The sequence below is a fragment of the Podarcis tiliguerta genome, assembly GCF_965153285.1.
Source record: "Podarcis tiliguerta genome assembly, chromosome: 14".
Classification (NCBI taxonomy): domain Eukaryota; kingdom Metazoa; phylum Chordata; class Lepidosauria; order Squamata; family Lacertidae; genus Podarcis; species Podarcis tiliguerta.
The window spans coordinates 45,025,578-45,050,293 of NC_139547.1; the positions used below are offsets into that span (position 1 = coordinate 45,025,578).

General features: G+C 47.0%; 2 protein-coding genes across 11 annotated transcripts in view; one reads left to right on the plus strand and one right to left on the minus strand.

The window, feature by feature from the left end:
* Positions 1 to 24,716, minus strand: part of CIITA (class II major histocompatibility complex transactivator) — a 1,021,617-nt gene that overhangs the window by 597,509 nt on the left and 399,392 nt on the right. The gene's annotated exons all lie outside the window — the stretch shown is intronic.
* Positions 3,803 to 24,716, plus strand: part of MYH11 (myosin heavy chain 11) — a 93,980-nt gene continuing 73,066 nt past the window's right edge. For 3 of the 9 annotated variants that reach the window (XR_014504887.1, XM_083413311.1, XM_083413308.1), the window contains exons 1-3: positions 7,595 to 7,914; positions 13,345 to 13,706; positions 18,835 to 18,991. Coding sequence is in view for 6 of the 9 variants with exons in the window: in XM_083413311.1 (XP_083269437.1) it covers positions 13,362 to 13,706; positions 18,835 to 18,991 (502 nt within the window). In the remaining 3 variants the exon portion in view is untranslated. Of the gene's footprint in view, positions 4,073 to 7,195; positions 7,915 to 13,344; positions 13,707 to 18,834; positions 18,992 to 24,716 lie in introns of those variants that run through there. The other 6 variants (XR_014504888.1, XR_014504889.1, XM_083413310.1 and 3 more) reach the window with 3 other exon arrangements.

Genomic DNA, 24,716 nt, shown 5'->3' on the forward strand with positions numbered 1-24,716 from the left:
CTAACCAGATCAAATCCAACCCATATATAACATTTCTTCTGTTCTGTTGTGAGTTACAGTAACTGCAGCTGCCTGTGCTTTAGTGAAGTACTTAGCTTAGCTATCTGATCTGGCACGCTCACAGGAATAATTTTAAGAGACACACGCAAAGGAAACCTGTATCAGACTAGTTCTGGACAAGGGGAAGTTTTCTGTACACAACGGAAGGCGCATTTCATGGATTTTTACTGAAGCTGGAGTGGCTGGAGCCACCCAGCCAGATGGACAGGGTACAGATTAATAATAATAATAATAATAATAATTAATAATAAATTAATAATATTTTTATCATCATCATCAAGCTGACCTGCTTCAAAATGGAACAGCAGCTTGCCATTCCCATGAAGCTGGAACTTGCAAAAAACTTCTGCCCGCATACATGCTTTTCCTCACCCAGGCTATGGCTGTCTAGGATTGAGGCCTAAAACTATGTTGTCACTTACTTTCTAGGAAAGTGTGCCCCCTCCCTGGCCCCACAAGGATCTGTGCAGTTTTAGGCACAATAGTTTCTTTTTCTTACACATAACACTTTTTTTCCCCTTAGAGGCTAGAAAGTTGGCATACTGTATTTCATATTGCATCAGTCTGCTTTTAAGCAATAACACTGAACATGTAGTAATCTTTCTTCCTTCTTCTTTTTTTCTGCTTGCCTGGCTGAAGGATGATTGTCCCCCGATATCATTTATTGCTTTACAAAAGCCCCTTTCACGAGATGTGCTTTTGGGTCTGAACGGCTGGGGAAACTGACCTTCAGTGCTCAGATGGTTGGAGTTCAGCGGCTAGATAGAAACTTGAGCCTGCAACAAAGTTATGATGTCTGTTTTGCAGAACAAGTGAAGCAGGCATTCCACTTGACGCTGCTGTGTTTTCTGGGAGGCGGGGGCACAAGAACTCTGGTTAGATTCTACACTTTGAGCCTGGAAAGTACTATCTCTTGTGTAAGCATTGCTGCAAATCTCAGCTAGCAATGGTGCCGTTTCTCTATGTTGTGGGTAACATCAGCCCCCCTTGTGTTTACTAAGAGTCTCTGTTTCAACTGGCACTCTGCATATGCCCCAAGATATTTTGCTTTTGCTTTTCTTCAAGCAGTGAGGGCAGCACCATTGCAAGGAATTGGAGAAAGCTACTGTAGTTCAACCTAAGTGTCAGAGGAAACCTCACTGGTTCGTGCCAAATATCCTCTCCCATAGTAGTTGCGGTTCAGGGGAATGTCCTCACAGTAATATGACCCCATTATGCAGATTGATAGGTGCAAGCCTAATTGGTCTCCAGAACTCCCAACCATATCTAATGCAAGCAGACAACCTTATTTAGCCTGAATGAACTTGAGACAGGAGTGGAGGCAGCCTCCAGCAAGCATCTCCCCTGAGGAATTGGATTAACGTTCATTTCCTGAGAAACCTCTCCATCTTTCTCTAGGAGAAACACCTTAGTCAGCTGGTGGCAAGTCCTGATTTTCCAGAAACGGCTCGTGACCTCCCTGCCACTCTCTGGCAGGAAACTTGCATTGATTCTGTGTGTAACAACTTGCTATTTGAATTCATGTTCTACTGTTCCTTCTGCCCAGCCCTTGCTTTAAAGAGAGCACCCTTTGGTGTCAGAACTAATACAGTCATACCTCGGGTTACAGATGCTTCAGGTTGCGTTTTTTCACATTGCGGACCACCAAAACCTGGAAGTACCGGAACAGGTTACTTCTGGGTTTTGGCGGTTGCACATGTGCAGAAGTTCCGAATTGCAACCCGCACGTGCGCAGATGCACTGTGTAGGTTCGCAACCCAAGCTTCCACTGTACTCATCAGGAATATTCTTTCCTATAACTGGACACCCCTGCCTCACCCCCAGTCCTTCCTTGGATCAGTCTTCTGCTAAGGTGTTTTACCAGCTGCAACAAGACTGCTTTGGGATTGTCTCCAGTTCAGCTAGCTGCTCAGGATGCTGTTCCATTCTGTTAGGAATCCTCCTTTGAGACTGCTCCACTTTGCTCTTCTTTGAACCTGCTCTGATCCTGTGGATGCCTGCGGCATATAGGCTTCCAATCTAAAAAAACCAAAACAACCCATGGCACACAAGGGAAAAGGGATGGGGAGGGAAGGGGGGGGGGAATGCAAACTTGGGCACTAATTATTAAGTGGTGGTTTCTATAACAACCAACTTGCATAGTAAGGAGATGCCTGGTGGAGCCTTCTGAATCCCATCTCTCTCCCCACCACCCCTGGCAGTCTGATGGAATGGCTGCTGAAGGAAAGGAGGCCTGGTGGAGCCTGTCTGCCAAAGGGAAACTCTGTGCGTCTTGCAGTGTTTGCCCCTTGCCCCCTAAAGCTAGCCTGCTGCCCTCAGAGGACACTGTCCTATTGCCAGTGTTAAAAGTTAAGTTTCAGCTGCCAGTCAGGCTGGCTTCTGGCATTAGGAAGAAGGGCCACCTTGTCTTTCGCCTCACATTGCAAACTGGGAGATCTGGATCCAAATCCTCACTCAGCCCTGAATCTCCCCAGGAGGCTCCCCTATATCTTGGCCTCCCTGGTTTGTTGCAAGATAAAATCAGGTCGGAGCACAAGGACCACGTGTGCCAGCCTGGGAGGAAGGATGTGATATAAATGTCATAATGGCCAGGAGGGGATTGTTCAGAAGGAGCCACCCCATGCTACAGTAGCTGATGTCATGAGTAGTTGGGGTTTTAGGTTTTGTTGTTGTTGTTGTTTAGTCGTTCAGTCGTGTCCGACTCTTCGTGACCCCCTGGACCAGAGCACGCCAGGCCCTCCTGTCTTCCACTGCCTCCCACAGTTTGGTCAAACTCATGCTGGTAGCTTCGAGAACACTGTCCAACCATCTCGTCCTCTGTCGTCCCCTTCTCCTTGTGCCCTCCATCTTTCCCAACATCAGGGTCTTTTCCAGTGAGTCTTCTCTTCTCATGAGGTGGCCAAAGTCTTGGAGCCTCAGCTTCACGATCTGTCCTTCCAGTGAGCACCCAGGGCTGATTTCCTTAAGAATGGATGCGTTTGATCTTCTTGCAGTCCATGGGACTCTCAAGAGTTTCCTCCAGCACCATAATTCAAAAGCGTCAATTCTTCGGCGATCAGCCTTCTTTATGGTCCAGCTCTCACTTCCATACATCAGGTCCAGCTCTCACTTCCATACATCTCACTTCCATACATTTAGGTTTTAGAGTTCCTCAACCTTGGGTGTGCAGTCAGATGATGTTGGAATACTATTCCCATCATCCCTCATCAATGGCTAAGCTGGCTGGGGCTGATGGGAATTGCTGTTGGCACCTGTCTGTCTTGAGAGACAGCGGAGTGCGCCTCCGGGGGTGAAGTCAAACCACTGTGTTAGCAGCACTGAAGTGACCTCCCCAGGGTGCAAGCCTGGGCAGTGTGTCTGGAGGTCCTGGGCTGCCCAGATGACAAGACTGATGTGGCCCAAAGGGAAGCAGAACAATACTTTTGGTTTAGTCCAGGCATACGCAAACTCCAGCCCTCCAGATGTTTGGGACGACAATTCCCACCATCCCTGACCACTGGTCCTGTTAGCTAGGGATGATGGGAATTGTAGTCCCAAACATCTGGAGGGCCGGAGTTTGCCTATGCCTGGTTTAGTCCAACAGCATCTGTTGAAGAACACTGGTCTACAGAAGCCCCTTGTACTTGCCCACCCACCATCTAGGATCTGTGCAGACCTGGTGAGGAGGAACACCACCAGCCTGTTCTCTGCACCGTCTTGTCTGTAGAACTGGGCAAGGGGTTTCCCCTCTGATGCCAGCAGCGAGAGGCCCCCTTCTGAGAGATTTCGGCAAGCCTCAGTAAAGCATTGACACATGATGCTTTCAAATCGCCCAGCCGCACTTTTCAGCTGCCCATCTGAACAGAGCTGGCATCTGAGGGCGGAATCGCTTGACCTTGGCAATTGCTACTCGGCTCTGCTTGGTGTTCTGCTCTGATGGCACAGCTTGCCATCTCCCGAAGCTGCCCGACTTAAACTTGAAGCCGTCCTAGTCCCGTAGACTCCAGCATCAACTTAGACGGTCCACACGCAGGTAAGTGAGCTCAGCTTCCAGGCCATGGCTGGATGCCTTGTTTTTTATTTAGCGCACTTGCGTTCTGCTTCTCTTTCATTGTGGACCTGCTTGCCCTCGGCCCCTGCCCTGCAACGAATCATCCTCAAGCTTTCCAGCTCAGCTCCCTATCGCCCTATAAATCATCTGCCACTCTTTGTTCTGTTAGGCGCACTTGTCTGCCAGCAGCCTCTGGATGTACGTGAACGCAAAGAATGGGAAAGAATTTCCACTCCTTTTTAAGCTACGACCATTGAGAGGTGCAGATAGTTACGAAACAAGCTTTATAACTCTTCCAGGGAGAGCACCACACAGCCTTTTTTTTTTTTAGGTTGTTGCTACTTTTTCGAAGGGGGCATTCAGCTTTACAAAGCAATAACTTGAAAACTTGGCCATAAGGTGCTTTCTCCTAGTTTGCATAAATGGAGGGTTGTTGTTGTTGTTTGAGTCCCTCGTTTCTCTTTGCAGTTCTGGGCTTTTGCAACACCCAAAACCGCTTCAGAAGATGCAGTGTGGAGCCAGTGAGCTCAGTTGGTGAAAGCGTGGTGCTGATAACCCCAAGGTCACGGGTTCGATTCCTATATGAGCCACCTGCATATTCCTGTATGATTCCACCCAGCCCAGTTTCATACATCCTTCCTGGCAGTGTGTCTCAGCAGTGATGTCCATCACCTCCAAACACCTGGCATCTTTTAGGAAGAGAAGACTAGGATAGCAGAGCTCTCTGGCCTTGGGAAGGACCTTCCATTAGCCATCGTTGAGGGTAGCACCATGGAACGGAATGGCCCATAGCTCAGTAGCTCCAGAACCCTGGCATCTCCAGGGAAAAACCTCAGTCTGAAAACCCGGAGGGTTGAAGTGGGCCAGTGTGGAATAGGGGTCATCAACCTTTTGCGGGGCCCATGAACACACCTGAAAACCAAAGGGAGTGTTATGGGCATCGTTCATCTGCAGCAACCCTGCATGTACATGCTCACACTCCATCCCTGGCCAGCTACTGAGTTTGAAAAAAGTGTTTTAAGTTTTCAAAACCCTAAGGTTGGGAGGGGGAATGAGCTACATGGAAAGCATAGGCGAAATGCGAGAATTGCAGGAAGGCCAGTCTCACATCTCCGCATCTGTTAGGCTTGAGAAAAGCCTTGAGTTGGAAGGCTTTTATCCCATGCCTAATTTCAGCGTGTGTATGTGTATAGAGGGGAAGGGGCCCTGGGAACACTTGGTGGTGTCTCTAGGCACCATGCTGCCAATCCAGGTCTACATAACCCTGGTCTCTCTGGACCAGGGTAGGACCCGAAAAACAATGGATCCAAGTTAACAAGAAAAGAGGTTCCAACTAAACATCTTTCTGACTGTAAGAGCCGTTTCACAGGAGGTGGTAGGCTCTCCTCCCTTGGAGGTTTTTAAGCAGAGGTTGGATGGCTATCTGTCATGATTTTTTAGTCGTGATTCCTGCATTGCAGGGGGTTGGACTAGATGACCCTCAGGGTTCCCTTCCAACTCTACAACTCTTTGACTCCAAGTTCCAACTTGGTGAAAGATACCTCCTCCTATATTCCTATTACTCTATTTAAGTCTGCACAAGGAAGACTAGAATCTTCCTTTATTTTGGGAGGGAGTGTCAGAGCCCCTGCTTTGCATGCTGAAGGTACCAACTTCATTCCCTGATCTCTCCAGCTAAGATTCTCTGCCTGGAGAGCTGCTGCCAGTCCGTGTGGACAATACTGAGCTAGATGGACTCTTTCCAAAATAATTTTTGTGAAGAGTTTCAAAACAAACAATTTGCAAAGGCACTAACAGAAAAGCCAAGGCATAGGACCATGGTGGTTATCGATAACATTGCTGTGCTATTAAATAAAAGATTGCTGTGGTGACGTTGAGAAGTAGTTCAGGGTCAAACGGGGAAGAGAAGGGTGGCGGTTGTGTTTCTTTGGGACCAGGTGAGTATAGATCAAGTGACTTGTCCCAGATGGACCAAGGGATTACCTACAGGTAGGACTTGGGAAAGATCCTCTGCTGTGAAAACTCAGCAACTGCTTCTGCCCAGTGTAGATACAGTCCTGGCCTGGAGTTCCACGACAATTCAATAATAATAACAATAGTAATAATAATAGTAATAATAATAATAATAATAATAATAATAATAATAATAATATCTTTATTGTCATTGCCCCCTTCGGGGACAAAGAAATTACTTGACTGCTCCATAAAAACACTAATTAAACAATACAGTATAATACAGCAAGGGAGATTAGATGACTTTCAAAGTCCGGGCTTCCCATTCAGGGCCGAGATCGCTCTGGAGAAGAAGCTGTTCTTAAGACGGCTCGTTCTTGTCTCCTGCATAAGTTAGCAAGCCTTGCTGCATCTCAAGAACTCCTCAAGAACTCCTCCACCTTTGGTTCCTGCAAAACTCTTTGCGTCTCCTTGCCCGCCCACCCCGGTCCATCGGTCCTCTGCTTTTGACATGGGGCTCCATATTTAGGCTGCTGCTGCTGCATGTGGGGCATTTTGTATCCGGTATGTTGATGGGAATTCCTGGAGCATCCTCGCGTTCCCTTTTTGGGATGTCTGAGAAGCCCAGGCCCAGGCAAGGGAGATGCACACACACACACACACACACACACAGAGTTTGGAAGTCCGAACGCATAGAATTTTGTTTTGTTTTTGAAACTTCTGCTGGCCTTGATGAGGACCAGATTCCTCCCTCCCCAAAGCTGGCTGCAGGCACCTCTGTCCTTCATTCCTTCTCTGCCAGCTGGTCCTGCCTGCCGCCTCTTCTTTCCACAACACCGGAGGCACCCATTCCATCCTCCCTCCATCCCTCCCTCCCTCTTCCCCCCCTGCTCCCCCCACGCTCCAATGCCACAAGCCATTTAACAGTTATCTTTTCCCATTTAAGGACAGAGGGAGGTATTTATATATATAAATTATGTGCAGTACTTTCTCAGGAGGCTGGGATTCCCTGCAAAACAGCCACTTCGGCCGAGAGCTGGTTGGGGCAGGAGCTGGGAAAAAAACGACCCTTTCGCTCCCCAGAGACAGGCCGGGCTTAAAACGGCCCAAGGTTCCCAAATGTTACATAAACACGTGGGAGATGTGGGGAGACCTCTCCTTCCAGGGCTCGGCTTGGCTTGGGAAGAGGGACCTTTCGTCTCCCCCTCCCACTTCCATGCAAGAGACCCTTCTCATGGAAATGAGCATACTTTGCTCTTATGTTTAGAGCCGGACATCAAAAGGCCGATGAGAGATAACACTGTTTTTATGGCAAGGGGGGAAATTTGGGAGTCTCCACTCTTAATCCTTTCTAACTGATGCTTCTCTTTCTGTCTCCCTCTCTCCCACTTTTGCTGTAAACCCAGAGACATGAGAAATCAAGAAGGGGTTAAGAAGGGTCATATTGCTGCTTTGCAGACCAAATAACACCCCACCCTTCCATTATTTCTGGGAAATGGCTTATTAAAAAGTGAGCGTGAGAGAGGAGTCGGATAATTTCTGAGACATCACACAAACTTCTCCCGCAAGCCTTGGCGAACAAAAGAGAGAAACCCCAATTTATAAGGAGGTGGTAGTGAGATCTGTTTTAGCCACAGCTTAAAACTGAATCTGAGAATGTACAGACAGTTTCTTTATTTGTTAGGGGCCCCCCCAGGTAATGTCAGGGTTTTCCAGCAGGGGGCGGTCTCTGGGGGACCCTCCCCATGGGAGTCAGTCCGCCTCTATATAGGGAGGTTGCAAAGGGAGAGCAGCCTTGGTCTGCCCCAGCTGTTAGCCGTATCAGTTCCGGACTCTCCCAAGACATTTTCTGCTTTCCCAATTGGACCCCTGTAAGTACTCTTTTTGACAGCAAATGAATTCTCCTGCTTAAGCCAGCGCTGCTGTGAGTTCAAAGCGAGCTCTGCTATCAGCCTGAAATTAATTGCTCCTCTTTGTAAAATGCAGTTAGGAAGTTTCCTTTGGGGCAGATGTAGAAACCGCCATGGCTTGGCATATAGGACTTTCTTTAGCAGGTGGGTTCCCAGTGTGCTAAGCTTCCTGGAGATTTGCTACTGCTTTTTTTAGGGTGGTATTTTTATTTTATTTTAAAAAATGCAATTTGTAAGGAGGAAGGGCGTAAATGGCTAAGTAATTGTTCTTACCAAAACCACTCAGAGGCAAGGTGTGCCTTTCATGTATAGCAGCAAGGTTAAGAATGAAAATTTACAGAGTTAATTATGTTATACGAGGCTTTAAGAAGCAGAGATTCAGATGCAGCTGTCTTAAAGAGAAAATATATGCTGAGAAATCATTCATGGCAGGTAACTGAATTTTGACATTTTTCATCTTGGCAAATTGCCTTTTAACAAGCTACTGACGTGAGAAAGGATTTGTTGCCAGTTATTACAGTGATGAATGAGTCCCACGGATGGTTCAAATTCCCCTAATGAATCGGAGATCTTGGTGCAACTGTACTCAAGCCATCTACTCATTTGATCTTGGATTGCAGCATAAATACCAGCTTTTCCTTGACCTGTTGCTCTCCAGAGGTTGTTGGACTACAACTTCCAGCCTCCTTAACCATCGGACATGAAGGCTAGGACTGGTTGGAGTTGGAGTCCATTAAAATCTGGCAGGCAACAAGTTGGGGAAAGCTGTCAGCAGGCATGAGAGTATCTGTCAATTTTCAGTTTTCTTAGTTTCTCATTTCCCCCCTAAATCCAGTTCTCTGTGCCTCTGCAACAATTTGCAGCCAAAAAAGTAAATAAATCCTCAGCGTTTTAGTGCCGATTTTTCAGAATAAACACATTTCTTGCATGCAGCGTTGACAAATATTCACATAATATTCACTAATATGTGCATACTTTATCCTAACACTGCTTGGTTGGAAGACTGCGCTGCAAAACTCAGAAGGGTGAGGGTTTTGATCGGTGGCTGTCCCTCGGTTTGCATTTGGTTTAGGAAAATGTGCATTTGTCAAGGTCGCCTTTCAATGTAAACTGAATTGGCTTTCTCCCCCCCCCCCAACCCCATCCCTTCGTTGTCATGTGTGATAAGGCCCTACCTTACAGGAGAGGTGGTCATACTCAAGCAAAAACCTGTTTTTTTCTTTTTCCTTTTGGTTTTTAAAAGGTTAAAAAGTCAGATCTGTCCAGAAGGAGCTGAGGCAGTTCTAAGGGCGTCCTTTTTTTCTGGCGACATTTGGTTACTGGTTTGTTTTGTTTCATCCTCAGAAGGACAAATAAGGCAAAAGAAAGTCTTAAAGCTTCAAATCAAAGTAAGGGGAAAGTCAGTAGATGGCAGTAAAGGAAAGCAACAGCAACTGGGGGTCGTAGCAGATGATGCTCACAAGCCTTCTATGCGCTCGCCACAAGGGCGATTCCACACGCTGTTACATGGCCACAGCGGGGCTTGCCAGTGGCGTAGCGTGGGGGGTGCAGGGGGGGTCCGGCCGCACCGGGCGCAATATCTGGGGGTTAGGGGGCGCAAATCCACGGGTTAGGGGGCGCAAATTACTTGCCTTGCCCCGGGTGCTGACAACCCACGCTACGCCACTGGGACTTGCAGCTGAGCTCTCCATTGACAAGAAGCTGCAGCCACTCTTTGTTATATATTTACTGCATTGATAGCTCTCCTTTTGCTCAAGGGGGCGCTCAAGATGGCCTATGTGATTCTCCCCCTCCTCATATAACCCCCAACAACAATCCTGTGAGGCAGGACAGGCTGAGAGGCACTGGTCACCCAGGGAGCTTCATGGCTGAGTGGGGATTTGAACTCGGGTCTCCCAGGTCTCCTTCTTAGCTCTGTGGCTATATTCATATTCTCATCATCATCATCATCATCATCATCATTGTCCTCCTCCTCCTCCTCCTCCTCCACAGTCAAGTTACAGCAATGTAAAAATGCAAGATTGAAATCAGATAAAGTCATTTACAATCGGACTAGGGTGGGCCCTAAAAATATACATTTCAGGTGTCTGTAGGGAAGGAGGTGGTCTTTCAGGCAGACCCTCCAAGTGTCCCTATTTTCCAGGGACGTCCCTGATTTAGAGAAGCCGTCCCGGTTTCCGATTTGATCCCCAAATGTCCCGCTTTTCCTTAGGACGTCCCTGTTTTCATTGGAGAAATGTTGGAGGGTGTGGAGTTATCCAACCCTTGAGCCATCTGAAGGCAATCCTGTTTAGGGAAGTTGCTGTTGTTGTTTATGCTTTATGCTTTTATATATGTTGGAAGCTGCCCAGTGTGGCTTGGGGCAACCCAGTCAGATGTGCGGGGTATAAATTATCATTAGGGAATGGATGCCCCTATTTTCATCGGAGAAATGTTGGAGCGTATGTCTTTCAGGTATTCAGGGCCTGAGCTGCTTGGGGATTTAAACGCTGACATGAGCACCTTGGATTGGGCCCAGAAACAAACTGGTGTGTGTTTTTCTCCTTCATTCATTAAATTCTTTTTAGGTTGAACACCTGAAAAGTGTAGCACCTGAAGCACACCTAAAAGATTCATTTTGTGTAATCCTCTGCCACATCCACACCAAACATTTGAAGCTCTGTGGTGCCCCTTTAACCGTCATGGCTCCCCACAAAGAAACCTGGGAGCCATAGTTTGTTAAGGGCGCTGAGAATTGTCGGGAGATTCCTATTCCTCCCACAACGCTACAGTTCCCCGGGTTCCCCTCGAAGAGAGATTAATTGTGAAAACACTGTGGGATTTGTAGCTGGGATATGTATGGAATAGGGGCCTCCGAACAACACTCAGCACCCACAACAAACAACAATTCCCAGAATCCTTTGAGCTGGGGAAACCATAACTATTCAAATGCTAGGATAGTCCTTTAAATATGTTGCATAATGGCCAATGTGGCCTTTATTAAGCAGTGCCTCAGAGCAGGAGCATTGTCAGGGAGCACCTCAGAGGCATGTTCTCCTCTTTCCCCTCTCTTTTGTAAAAACTCTCTCTTTTTTTTATTACTTTGTTTTCAGGGCAGCCGGGCGCACTTGCAAAGCTGGCAAGACCTCAGCTGCCTGCCATCTTAATTTGCCCAGTGGCAAATTAGCATACCTTAGCATATGCAAATTTGCCTCAGGAGCGTCCCCCCCCCCCGGGTGCTTGCTTGAAGCGGCTAGCAACACCCACCCTGCAAGGGAGGACAGATCTGTGAGAGAAAGAACCTCAAAAAATTCTGAGGGCAAAAATCATCCGTCCGAAAAACACCTCTCTTTCACTAACTTGGCATCAAACATGCAAGTCGAGGTTTTGAGAGACGCGTTAATTCCCAGTGTCTTCTTGACGGTGGCCCCTCAGGTCCTGTCCTCCCCAAAATATTGACTTGTCTGATTAGACTCATCAGCCACGCTGTCTCAGACACGAACGGTACCATTTTTTTAATTGTCCGACATGGCAAAGGACTTCGTTATTCCCTAAAAGGTATTTGTTTTGAACTTGTTATCGTCGGATTTCCTTTTTTTTCTTTTTTGGCCGATCGGCTAGTAATGAGCAGAACATGCCCATATATGGTAGCCTACGTGGACCTCTTGCAAACAGATCCAGCGAGCTTTGCAAACGACTTGGACTCTTTAGTTACGGGGATCTGGGTTCGCCTTTGAAGCTCCGTCAGCTTAAAAGGAAGGCGGTCGGGGGATCTCTTTCGGCCACCCCCCCTCCCACTCCGTTTGGCGACAGTTTGTGTGGCGTAGGTCCTACTTTCAAAAGAGAAAACGCCAAGCGCAGGCTGCAGATTTAATTAATAAAGCAAATAAATTCCAAAATAATCTGAAGCGGCGCTCGTGGCTGTGAAGGCCACATCGCACAAGACACCCTCCCTCTCAACATTGTGTTGCTATCTCAGAAAGAAGCGGGTATCTCATAAAGACTTAAGATGGGCCTGCCGGTGTTTGAACTGTTGGACCAGCAGAAAAACAGACGTCTCATTTACGTGCCGCCAAAGAGAAATTCGACCCATTATCCTTCTGTTGCCTCTTGGCAACCTTTTCCTCTTGTACAGGGAGGACCAAACTCACAAATACACAGAAACCTTTGGAGAGATTGAATGGTTTGAAATATCCATGTTAAATATCTTAACGCTCCTGCGTAGTTCATCGTGATTGTTTTCAGTCCCGATGGACTTGAAAAGTTTATCAGGTTTCCCCCCAAACACTTAATAAACATAAAAGAAGAATATCATAGAATTGGAAGGGACCACCAGAGTCATCTAGACCCCCCCCCCCGTAATGCAGGAATCTTTTGCCCAACACAGGGCTCAAACCCACGACCCTGAGATTAAGAGACTCATGCTCTGCCAATTGAGCCATCCCAGCTACAGTATGGGAGTTGTAGTCATAAGCACCTGGAGGATGCACCAGGTTGGTGAACTAAGTTGTGCAAAATTATTTTTTGTTGCCGGAGCAAGATGGTTTGAGCATATTACACCGATCCTGGTACGACTGCACTGACTGCCAATTAGTTTCTGGGCCCAATTCAAAGTACTGGTTTTGACCTATAAAGCCTTAAACGGCTCAGGACCGCCATACCTCAAGGACCGCCTCTTCCCATATGAACCTACCCAGCCCTTGAGATCATCTTCTGAGGTCCTCCTTCGTGTGTCTCCTCCTTGAGAGTTCCGGAGGGTGGCAACACGAGAACGGGGCCTTTTCTGCAGTGGCTCCCTGTCTGTGGAATGCTCTCCCCAGGGAAGTTCACCTGGTGCCTTCATTATACACCTTTAGGCCCCAGGCAAAAACATTCCTTTTTTAACCAGGCCTTTGGTTGATCCGATTTACATCCTATGCCCTTTAAAAAAAATTTTTTTTGGGGGGGGTGCTATTGGGTTGTCATTTTTATTTTCATTATGTATTTTGTGGTTTTATATCTTGATTTTATTCTGTGAACTGCCCTGAGACCCCCGGGTATAGGGCAGTACAGTAGTACCTCGGGTTACATACGCTTCAGGTTACATACGCTTCAGGTGGCACACTCCGCTAACCCAGAAATAGTGCTTCAGGTTAAGAACTTTGCTTCCGGATAAGAACAGAAATCGGGCTCCGGTGGTGCGGCGGCAGCGGGAGGCCCCATTAGCTAAAGTGGTGCTTCAGGTTAAGAACAGTTTCAGGTTAAGAACGGACCTCCGGAACGAATTAAGTACCTAAATTAAGCACTTAACCTGAGGTACCACTGTATATAAATTCAATTAATAATAATAATAATAATAATAATAATAATAATAATAATAAATAAATAAATAAATAATTTTAAAACTTTTTTTTTTTTAACTGTTTCTCTCAGGTGCCCATTAAGTCAAAATGGCACAGAAAGGCCAGCTGAGCGATGACGAGAAGTTCCTCTTTGTGGACAAGAACATCCTCAACAGCACGGTGGCGCAGGCAGACTGGTCGGCCAAAAAGCTCGTGTGGATCCCATCCGAGAAGCATGGGTTTGAGGCGGCGAGCATCAAGGAGGAGAAAGGGGACGAGGTGCTGGTGGAGCTAGCGGAGAATGGGAAGAAGGTGACTTGCAGCAAGGACGACATTCAGAAGATGAACCCCCCCAAGTTCTCCAAGGTGGAAGACATGGCTGAGCTGACCTGCCTCAACGAAGCCTCCGTCCTGCACAACCTCAGAGAGAGATACTTCTCTGGCCTCATTTACGTAAGTCTGCGTTTGATCTATGCGCCACCTATTGTGGTGGCAATTTGTCACTCGCCCTGAGGCAGGTCACAACATCACAACATGGTATCTAAAACAGTTTAAAACAGCTTTAAATCATAATGGTGAGGTGGGTCCTGAAGATACAGATCTCAAGTGTCAAAAAGAGGTGTGTCTTCACCCAGTAGCCAGAAGATGTGTAGTGAAGGTGCCAGGAGGACTTCTCTGGGGAGGGAGTTCCGCAGTTTACAATAATAGAATCCTAGAATCGTAATAATAATAATAATTTATTATTTATACCCCGCCCATCTGGCTGGGCCTCCCCAGCCACTCTGGGCAGCTTCCAACCAAATATTAAAATACAGTAATACATCAAACCTTAAAAGCTTCCCTAAACAGGCTGCCTTCAGATGTCTTCTAAAAGTTTGGTAGTTGTTGTTCTCTTTGACATCTGGTGGGAGGGCGTTCCACAGGATGGGTGCCACCACCGAGAAGGCCTTAGGGTTCGTAGGGTTTGAAGGGACCCCAAGGGTCATCCAGTCCAACCCCCTGCAATGCAGGAATTTAAACCAAAGCATCCATGACAGATGGCCATCCAAACTCTGCTTGGAGTCCTCCAAGGAAGAAGAGCCCACAACCTCCTGAGGGAGATAGTTCCACAGTCGGACAGTTCTTACTGTCAGAAAGTTCTTCCTGATGTTCAGTGGGAATCTCCTTCCTCATAACTTGACGTCATTGGTTCGAGTCCTACCCTTCAGAGAAGGAGAAAACAAAACTTTCCCCCTCTTCCGTGTGACAGCTCTTGAGATATTTGAAGATGGCTGTCGTATCTTAGGGGCTGGCACAGAGAATTGACTTTTCCCAGGCCTTCTGAGGTCGGTGGAAGTACCACTTCACCAGTATTAGCACCCAAGAGCGTCTGTAGAGAAGGGAGTCCTGTTTCACATATTTGGTGCCTGAGCCGTATAGGGTTCTAAATACTAAAGTGAGCACCTTGAATTGGATCCAAAGGCTTTTGCCTTTCAGGTGGTGACTGGGAGCTGTTGGGTTTTGCTTTATTTATTACTTAAACACCTATCATGCCCTTCCTCTGGATGGAAAATAGCAAAGCGGTTAAATTACACACACACACACACACACACACACACACACACACAGAGCATTCAAAACCTGCAATGTTCAATGGTGTTAACAGCCACTGTGCAACCCTGTCTCTCTCCCTGTTAAGGTCACCAGGCAGGGCAAACAAGTCTGTTTCAGTGCTAAAACTGTGCCTGAGGCCAGACTGAGGCTGTGCAATAATAATAACAATTTGTTGTTGTTGAGTCGTTTAGTCGTGTCCGACTCTTCGTGACCCCATGGACCAGAGCACGCCAGGCACTCCTGTCTTCCACTGCCTCCCGCACTTTAGTCAAACTCATGTTCATAGCTTCGAGAACACTGTCCAGCCATCTCGTCCTCTTGTCATCCCTTCTCCTTGTGCCCTCCATCTTCCCCAACATCAGGGTCTTTTCCAGGGAGTCTTCTCTTCTCATGAGGTGGCCAAAGTATTGGAGCCTCAGCTTCAGGATCTGTCCTTCCAGTGAGCACTCAGGGCTGATTTCCTTCAGAATGGAGAGGTTTGATCTTCTTGCAGTCCATGGGACTCTCAAGAGTCTCCTCCAGCACCATAATTCAAAAGCATCAATTCTTCAGCGATCAGCCTTCTTTATGGTCCAGCTCTCACTTCCATACATCACCACTGGGAAAACCATAACTTTAACTATACGGACCTTTGTTGGCAAGGTGATGTTTCTGCTTTTTAAGATGCTGTCTAATAATTTATTATTATACACATAGAATGTTCACATAGAATAGGAGTATCCAACCATCACAGAATTGTAGAGTTGGAAGGGACCTGAGGATCATCTAGTCCAACCCCCTGTGGATTGGACCAAGAGGTCTGTCTAGTGTAGTCGGAGCAGCCAGCAAGATATTTCTGGGATGCTTGCAAGTAAGGCGAGCTAAAGCCCTCATCACCTGCCATTGTGAATTTAGCTGTGACAATTGCCCAGGCTGGATTGATTCAGTAAACAGGCCCAGCGTAGGCTGACAGCCCTTGAAGTTAGGATGTACTCTGCTCTTCTGGAGAAGAAGAAAAAACAAACCCCCCTTCAGAGCCAAAACAGAGCCCTGAAGAATGAGTTGCTACGGACTTACTGAACCTATGCAGTTCAGCCCAGGGCATCTGAGCTGTTCTGGTCCTCAGCGCTGCCAACAGATATTTCTGCATTTGCTTTCATGCCATATAAAGTGTTTAGTTTGTGTGAAAAGTTTGGGCCGTCTCCTAATATGGTCAAGAAAGGGAAACCCCAGGCTTCAAATCTGTGCTGAAGGACATAGTGAGTTGATTTAAAAGGTCAGCCTCGAATGGTTTTCGTATAATTACATACTTGGGAGCTTTAATAAGAGATTAGAAAACTGGGGGTGGCGGTGGAGAGAATCGGAGTTGTTGCAGAAATGCCCTCGGTGGGTGCATGAACCAGGTGCCTTGATCCCTAATTTTGCACAGATGCTTGGGGAAGAAGAGAGAGAAGGGAGGAAGATGGGGGCGGGGTGAAGAAATGGCACAGGTCACCTCTGAAAAAAATGTGCGAAGTAGTGCAGAATAAAAAACCTGCATGGTTATCCTAGAACAGTATCCGTGCTCTTACTGTTGGCAATGATCTTAAGCGCCCCACGCTCAGACACAGGCCTGTGTTGTTCCTGACATGTGTGATGGTAAAATTCTACTGTGGGAGAAAGACATGATCGAACTCCCTCCCTGGAACCCACTGGGCAATGAAGCTGAATGATAGGAAATTCAGGACAGACACCGCTTCATGTAGTTGAACTATGGAACTCACTGCCACAAGAAATAGTGATGGCGGCAGCCCATTTTAGTAGGGGGATCAGACAAATTTACAGAGGGCAAGGCTAGCCGGGATGTCTAAACGGAGCCATGGGAAAAGAGAACTGTGGCCCTCACATTCTGCTTGAATAGTTGGCCGTCGAGGGGAACGGGACAGGCCTTTGTTATGTTCTTCAGCATTGTTGGCTAACCTGTGCACTCAAGATATTGTTAGGCTACGGTTCCCATCATCCCTGACCATTGACACTGCTGGCTGGAGCTGCTGGGAGTTCGAGCCCAAGAACTTTTGGAGGGGCCACTGCTTGGCTACCCCTATATCTTGTAGGTGGAGGTATCAAGTTGTTTGCCGCTGTGCATGATTGCTGCGAAAAAAATGAAAGAGGTTTATTCAGCTTCCTCCTGCAAGAGTCCTTTGCTGACTGAACTGCGACAATATGGCTGTCAACTCAGTCAAATACACACACATGGAGAGGTTTCCTGGATCAGGCCAATGGCCCACCTGTTCCAGCATCTTGTTCCCACACAGGGCAAGCAGATGTCCGTGGGAAACCCAGGATTCGAACACAAGATGAAGTCTCCCCTCCTGTGGTTTCCAACAACTGCTATTCAGAAGCATCACACCTCTGTTGGCAGAGGCAAAGTTTAGCCAAACTGGCTACCAGCCACCGATTGCTTATTCTCTGTAAATTTGTCCAATCCTTTTTAAAAGTCAGCCAGGTTCATGGCCCTTGTCGTCTCCTGCAGGTGAGAGTTCCATATATAGGGTTGCCCTATCTTGAAGAGCAAAAAATAGGACAGCCCCAGCTGCTGCTAGCTTGAGCTGTGGAAAAAGGCGTGTGGATGTAGGTGTGGCTGCGCAGGCCGAGCCTGAGCCCCCCAAAACGGACATTTCCTTTCAAATGTAAAAATCCGTCTGGATGGGCATGTTGCCTCCCCAAAAGAGGACATGATCAGGTTTTCCCAGGCATATGGCAACCCCACCATTGTTTAACTATGAAGTGTGTGAAAAAGTACTTTTTGTCTGTCCCGAAACGTCCAACTTTCTGCATTATTGGATGCCCTTGAGTCCTAGTGTTATGAGAGAGAAAACTTTCTTTTCTTTGCATCATGCGTAATTTTATAAATTTTGTGTAACGTTCCTTCCAATGTTTCTCTGACGAAAATAGGGACTTCTTCTTCTTCTTCTTCTTCTTCTTCTTCCTCTTCTTCTTCGCCTCCCATCTGACTGGATTGCCGCAGCCACTCTGGGCGGCTTCCAACATATATAAAAACACAGTAAGATATTAAACATTAAGAAACTTTCCTAAACAGGGCTGCCTTCGAATGTCTCCTAAAAGTTGTAGAGTTACTTATCTCCTTGGCTCGAGGGTTGCATAACTCCATACCCTCCATCATTTCTCCGATGAAAATAGGGACGTCCTAAGTAAAAACGAACATTCTGAGGTAAAATCAGAAACTGGGACAGCTTCTATAAATCCAGAAATGTCCCTGGAAAATAGGGACACTTGGAGGGTCTGCTTTCATGTTACATCTTACACAGCTTTCCTCTAAACTAAAACGTCCCCAACGCTGCAACTTTTGTTTGTAGGGCAGCCTTGTTCCATCCTCTTGATCATTTTGGTTGACCCCACACACTCTTACCTTAGACCAGTTTCATATCCCCAGAACTGTCATGGCTTCCCCCCAAAGGATTCTGAGTACTGTAATTTGGTTGAGAATGTTGCTAGCGATTTTTTACCTCCCCTCACACAACTGCAGCTCTGTTCTGGGGAAAAGGAAACGACTGTTAGTGGAACGTAAAGGGTAAAGGTAAAAGGACCCCTGACAGTTAAGTCCAGTTGCGAACGACTCTGGGGTTGCGACGCTCATCTCACTTTAGTGGCCGAGGGAGCTGGTGTTTGTCCGGAGACAGTTTTTCTGGGTCATGTGGCCAGCATGACTAAGCTGCTTCTGGAGAAACCAGAGCAGCACATGGAAACGTCATTTACCTTCCCACCGGAGCGGTACCTGTTTATCTACTTGCACTGGTGTGCTTTCGAACTGCTAGGTTGGCAGGAGCTGGGACCGAGCAACGGGAGCTCACTCCGTCGCAGGGATTCAAACCGCCGACCTTCCAATCGGCAAGCCCTAGGCTCAGTGGTTTAGGTCATAGGACCACCCGCGTCCCAGTAAGGGAATGTAGGGAGCTTCTAAAAAAACAAAACCCATGTCACATTGTTGGTACATTTACTCCCTTTACAGACTTACTCGGGTCTCTTCTGCGTGGTGGTAAACCCGTACAAGCAACTGCCGATCTATTCAGAGAAGATTATCGACATGTACAAAGGGAAGAAACGTCACGAGATGCCCCCCCATATTTATGCCATTGCCGACACAGCCTACAGGAGTATGATGCAAGGTAAGACTGGGTAACTTGCTTCTAAGAGTCACAAAAATAAATACCACGTGGAAAATGTTGTGCCAACTTTCTCTGGCCAAAAGTAGGCCAAAGAAAATGATGGGCGATATAGCACTTTGGAGGAGCCCCTGCGGAGAGGGTCTTGGGTTCGGTTTTTGGCCTCGCTAGAGGTCCTTCTCTCTAGGGGAGACGCTGCCAGTCAGAGCAGACAGCGCTGGGCTACATGGAGCAGTGGTCTGGCTGTGGTATAAGGTCTCTGACACCAATGGACCCATAGCATAGTCATAGAGAACATGCCTTACATTCAGAAAGTTCCAGGTTCCATGATTATTTGCATTTATCGCTCGCTTTCTGCAAGATGATGGCTCAAAGGGACTTACGAGCCCACGGAATACGAAACAGCTTGCCAATCATTAATAAAAAAAGAACCTCGAAATACATCAGGAAAATATAGCACAGCAAATTTCCTAAAAAGTGCTCATCTAACCATAACAAGGACAAATTCTGCGCTCAGGTAAAGATAACTGCCACAAAACAAGCCAGAAATCACACCTGTTTTCCACCAAGTTAAGGAGGAAAAGCCTGGACAGACAAGAATGTCTTAGTTTCATCCCTAAAAGCTGACTATGATGGTGGCAGGTATGCTTCCCTGGAAAGAGCAATCCACAAATGGGGAGCCACCACTAAGAAGCCCATGCACAAATTGCCACCCTCCAGGCCTCCCTTGGAGGTAGCACATGGGGAAGGGCCTCTGCCGATGATCACATTGAAAGGGATCTCAGGAGGTGGCAGAGTTGGAAAGGATCTCTCTCAGCCTGTTGCCAATTGGAGCAAACAATACAGTCATAGCTTGGATCCTGAACGCCCTTGAACTTGGGTGTTTTGGCTCCCGAATGCTGCAAATCCGGAAGTGATTGTTCCGGTTTGCGAACTTTCTTTTGGAACCCGAACGTCCAACAGGGCTTCCGTTGCTTCTGATTGGTTGCAGGAGCTTCCTGCAGCCAACCAGACGCCGCGATTTGGTTTTCAAACGTTTTGGAAGTCGAATGGACTTCCGGAACGGATTCCGTTCAACTTCCAAGGTCCGACTGTAATGGTAAAGTGAGCAAAATGTGTATATTCTTGGAAAGTGCATGTATCATTGATAGTAACCCAGGAAATGCACTATATTAGCAGAAATTGCTTGCAAAAATCTGAATATTAGAGAAAACGTGAATGCTGAAAATTTTTCCTGAGGTGTTGTTTTTTTTAAAAAAAGAAACTGGAAGCAGGTGTAGCAATGTGGAGAACTGAATTTAGGACTGGAAAATGGAGAAACTGAAATTGCCAGATCCGTCTATCCCTAGTCCTTGCGCCAGTTCCTGAGGTTTGCCTTTTCCACCCAGAACACCGTAAGGGGCCAGCCCTAGCTCCTGTCTTTGCTTCACGACTTGGGGGCAAGGCGGGCTTCTAAAAACATTCCTAGGAATCCTTTGGCGCTGTCTGCCATCCACCATCTGACTCAAAAAGGGAACGCTCCTCTCCCTTTGCCCGTCTGGGCCAGGCGTGTGGGCAGAGTCGAATGCTTCGCAAATACTTTTGGCAAATAGGGGCATGGACTGGTGGGGGCAGCCGCGCTGCCATCTGGGAACATGGGAGTATCAGACGCTGCCTTATATTGAGTCAAGACCATTGGCCCATCAAGCTCCATATAGTCCACCCTGACTGGCAGCAATTATCCGGGGTTTCAGACCAGAGGTGTCGGGGACTGAACCTGGAATCTTCTGCATGCAAGCCAGATGCTCTGCCACTGAACTGGCCTTTCCCAGGAGCTAGAAGTCTGCAGAATCCTCACATTTGTCGGCCTCGCCTCTGGTGCATTTGTGAATTTCCTCTTTCTAGACTCCTGCCCAACATATAAGGCAGCTGCTGCCAGTCAGAGCTGCCAGTACTGGGCTGCAGGGATGACAAAGTCCATAACTTGAGCCATCGGGACTGTAGCATCTGGCGCCCGGGTTGCTGCTGAGGTTCCTAAGAGAGTGTTTCCTCCTTATTGTGACTCCCTGATGAATTGCAAAAGTTATTTTATTTATTTACTGAGTTTACACCCCCACCCTTTAGCTAGAAAGGCTTTCCGTGAGACTTGCTATACAGTGGTACCTTGGTTCATAAACTTAATCTGTTCCGAAAGTCCGTTCCAAAACCAAAACATTCCAAAACCAAGGCGTGCTCTCCCATAGACAATAATGCAAAATGAATTAATCCGTTCCAGACTTTTAAAAACAACCCCCAAAACAGCAATTTAACATGAATTTTACTACCTAACGAGACCACTGATCCATAAAATGAAAGCAATAATCAATGTACTGTACTATAAAATAAATAAGACAGTATTGTAGATGATAAAAATGAAAATTTAATGTTTTTCTTCCCTGCACTGATGATAGTCATTGTTTGGATGGGGGGCTTTTATCCATTTCTGCAGTCACACAATCAATCAATCAGTAGCTGAACTGGGTTCCACACAGTCACAAAAACAAATGAACAGAAAAAGCCTCAAAAACAAAAACGCAAAATAAATAGCAAAAACAAAAGTGCCAGACTTAATCCGTTCCAGAAGTCTGCTTGACTTCTGAAATGTTCAAAAACCAAGGCGCAGCTTCAGATTGGTGTGGGCGTCCTGGAAACAATAGCTGACAACTGCATTGGATGTTCGGCTTCCAAAAATTGTTCGAAAACCAAAACATTTACTTCCGGGTTTTTGGAGCTTGAAAACCAAGGTGTTTGAGAACCAAGGCACCGCTGTAATCAGTTCTGAGATGCACCTTGCCCCTCAGGCTCACAATCTAAAAGTGTATATGACATGCAAGGAAAAGGGAGTGGGGAGGGAGGAGGAGAAAGCAAGCTCAAGTTCAGCTCTTAAAGTTACAGCTGATTTCAGTGACAGTTCTGGCTGCCTTAGCCTTGATAAAGAGCATCTCTTCCCCTGAAGCGCTTGGATGAGATCCGGGAGCAAAGGTGGTGAGAGTATGCAGGGCAGGACAGCACCTGCCAAAGAGTTCTTCCCCCAGGCAGCTGGCTTGACGGCCGCCAAATGTTTTTCAGCTTTGCCAGGCTAAGGGATCTGCCCTTCCGTATACGGCAGTTTTCCATGTTCATGTGTTACTGCCCAGTTTGCTTATTTGTCTCCCCTTGGAAGACGGATTGACTGTTGTTTTTTAAAAAAATTATTTGCTATACAGTGGTACTCCTGGATACGCACACCTCTGGTTGCGTATCCTTCGGGTTATGCACGCGGCAAACTCGGAAGTATTTTTCTGGGTTTCGCCACATGCGCAGAAGTGCTCTGCCATGCTGTATGCAGGCACAGAACAGGCACCTCTGGTTTGCGAATTCCTCGGGATCCAGCCGGAAAGGATCCCTGTGCTATTGGAGGTACCACTGTATGCGTATTATACAAAAAGAAATACAATTGAACAGATAATACAAATTACCTTAATAAACATATACCAAAAAATGAATAATAAAAAGAAAAATGCAAAAAAGAAAAAATTAAGAAGAAGAAAAATATGAACAAATTCCTAGCCTCACAAATAACCCAGAGATGCATTTTAAATAAAAGGACACATTCTACTCATGTAAAGGCAATCTGATTCCTGGACCGTCCGCGGGCCGGATTTAGAAGGCGATTGGGCCGCATCTGACCCACGGGCCTTAGGTTGCCAACCCCTGAGCTACAGCATATGGGCCTTTTTCAGTTTAGAAAAATGGCAAATTTCTCCTATGCCATTTTGACTAATGTACATATTTCTGCATGTAATTCTCCCTCCAATTGAGGAAGGATGAAGCTGTCTGTTTCAGTTTCTCTCATTTTCACCCCCCCCCACCTTAAATCTAATTCTCCACATTTCTGCAGCAGTGTGTAGTTTGTTTTTAAAAATCAAAAACATCTTCATGAAAAATAGTCAGCGTTTTCTCGCAAGTTTCTCCTGATAAAGACATTGCATGCAATTTTAACTGAGATACATGGGGGGTTTTTTTTGCAGCGAATTTCCCCTAATGCATCTCTGTGTCACCTTCACTAACCCATGCAATTTTATAAATACTCCCCCCCCCCCCCGATATAATGCACGTTGTTTGGCTGCAGAATTGTGAATGTCAAAGGAGAGCTGTGTTTCGGTTCACGTATTGGTTCAAGAAGTGCAAATTAGGCCGTTTCTCGTTAAAATGCAACTGAAACCGTATTTCTCCCCCAGTCCCACCTTTGAGTGCAGGCAACTTTCACAATAGCAAATGCGTTTTATCTTTTGGATGTTTGGGAAACTTGGTCCTATAGAATGGGTCTTGATTTGGCCAAGAGGAAATAAGCTTGCTAAAAAATGGGCAGTCTCTGTTTTGCTTCTGCCTGTCCATCTCCATCTTCCACTCCCCCCCCCCCTTCCTCTCTGCTTTGTCCCTTCTTTCCCTGCCTACATCTGGATTGTTTCATCATTTGTCAGTATTCGGGCGCTTCAAAACGGACAAACAGGTTGAGCACATCTGAGCTTCCGAACTGGGGCTGTTTTGCTTCCTCTGCCTATCTCCCTCTTCTGAGTGTCTGAATTACGGTTGTAATTTTCACTCCGTTTAATTTTTATTTTTTGTTTCGGCTGCTATCCTTCACATAGATTTACTGCCAAGATATATTAACAACTGCTATATACAACCGGAAGGTTTTAAAGGATCCGAATGCGTATAAAACACAGAAGTCTAATTAAGCAGCTAAAAATATACAGCTGTGTGAGTCTCCAGCACGATGCTCAGAAGCATTGCTTAAAGTTACGTCCTTTTGTTCAGACGCGGCAAATGTAGCTGCTCCGTGAGTAAACATATAACTTCCTACTAGTTAAAGTGGTCTCTGGAGTTTGTGGGTTGAATGCAGCCTCTTTGCCTCCAGAGAGCAGTTGGGGAAGCAGTGGCGTAGCGTGGGTTGTCAGCACCCGGGGCAAGGCAAGTAATTTGCGCCCCCTAACCCGGGGCAAGGCAAGTAATTTGCGCCCCCCTGCGCTGCACTGTCCCTCCCCCAGATAGTCCCTCGCTCTCTCTCCGCACCGCACCGCACGCCTGGCACCCTCCCCTCCACAGTGGGCGGCGACCTGGCGGCTCGGATCGGATTTGCACAGCCAGCACTGCAGTGAGAGAGAGTGAGTGAGCCAGGTAGGGGCAGAGAGCTGCGAGTGCGAGCGCGCCCCCCCAGATGTTGCGCCCGGTGCGCCCGCCCCCCCTGCACCCCCCACGCTACGCCACTGTGGGGAAGGAGTGTAGCTTAACAGTAGAACATCCTCCTTGCATGTTCCAGGTTCAGTCCCCAGCATCTCCAAATAGGATTGGAAACGTCCCCTGCCTGAAACTCTGGGCAGCCATTGCTGCTGGTCAGTGTAAACAGTACTAAGTTAAATTGACCAATGACCTGGCCAAGCATAAGGCAGCTTTCTATATCTGCATGTTCTTAATATGAAACTGCAGGAAGGGAGGGATCCAGGCAAATGGGGACTATTTCCCTGGATGTAATATATGATGGAATGCAAGTGGCGCTGTGGTCTAAACCACTGAGCCTCTTGGACTTGTTGATCGGAAGGTCGGCAGTTTGAATCCCTGTGACGGGGTGAGCTCCCGTTGCTCTGTCCCAGCTCCTACCAACTTATCAGTTCAAAAGCACACTAGTGCAAGTAGATAAGTAGGTACCGCTGTGGCGGGAAGGTAAACG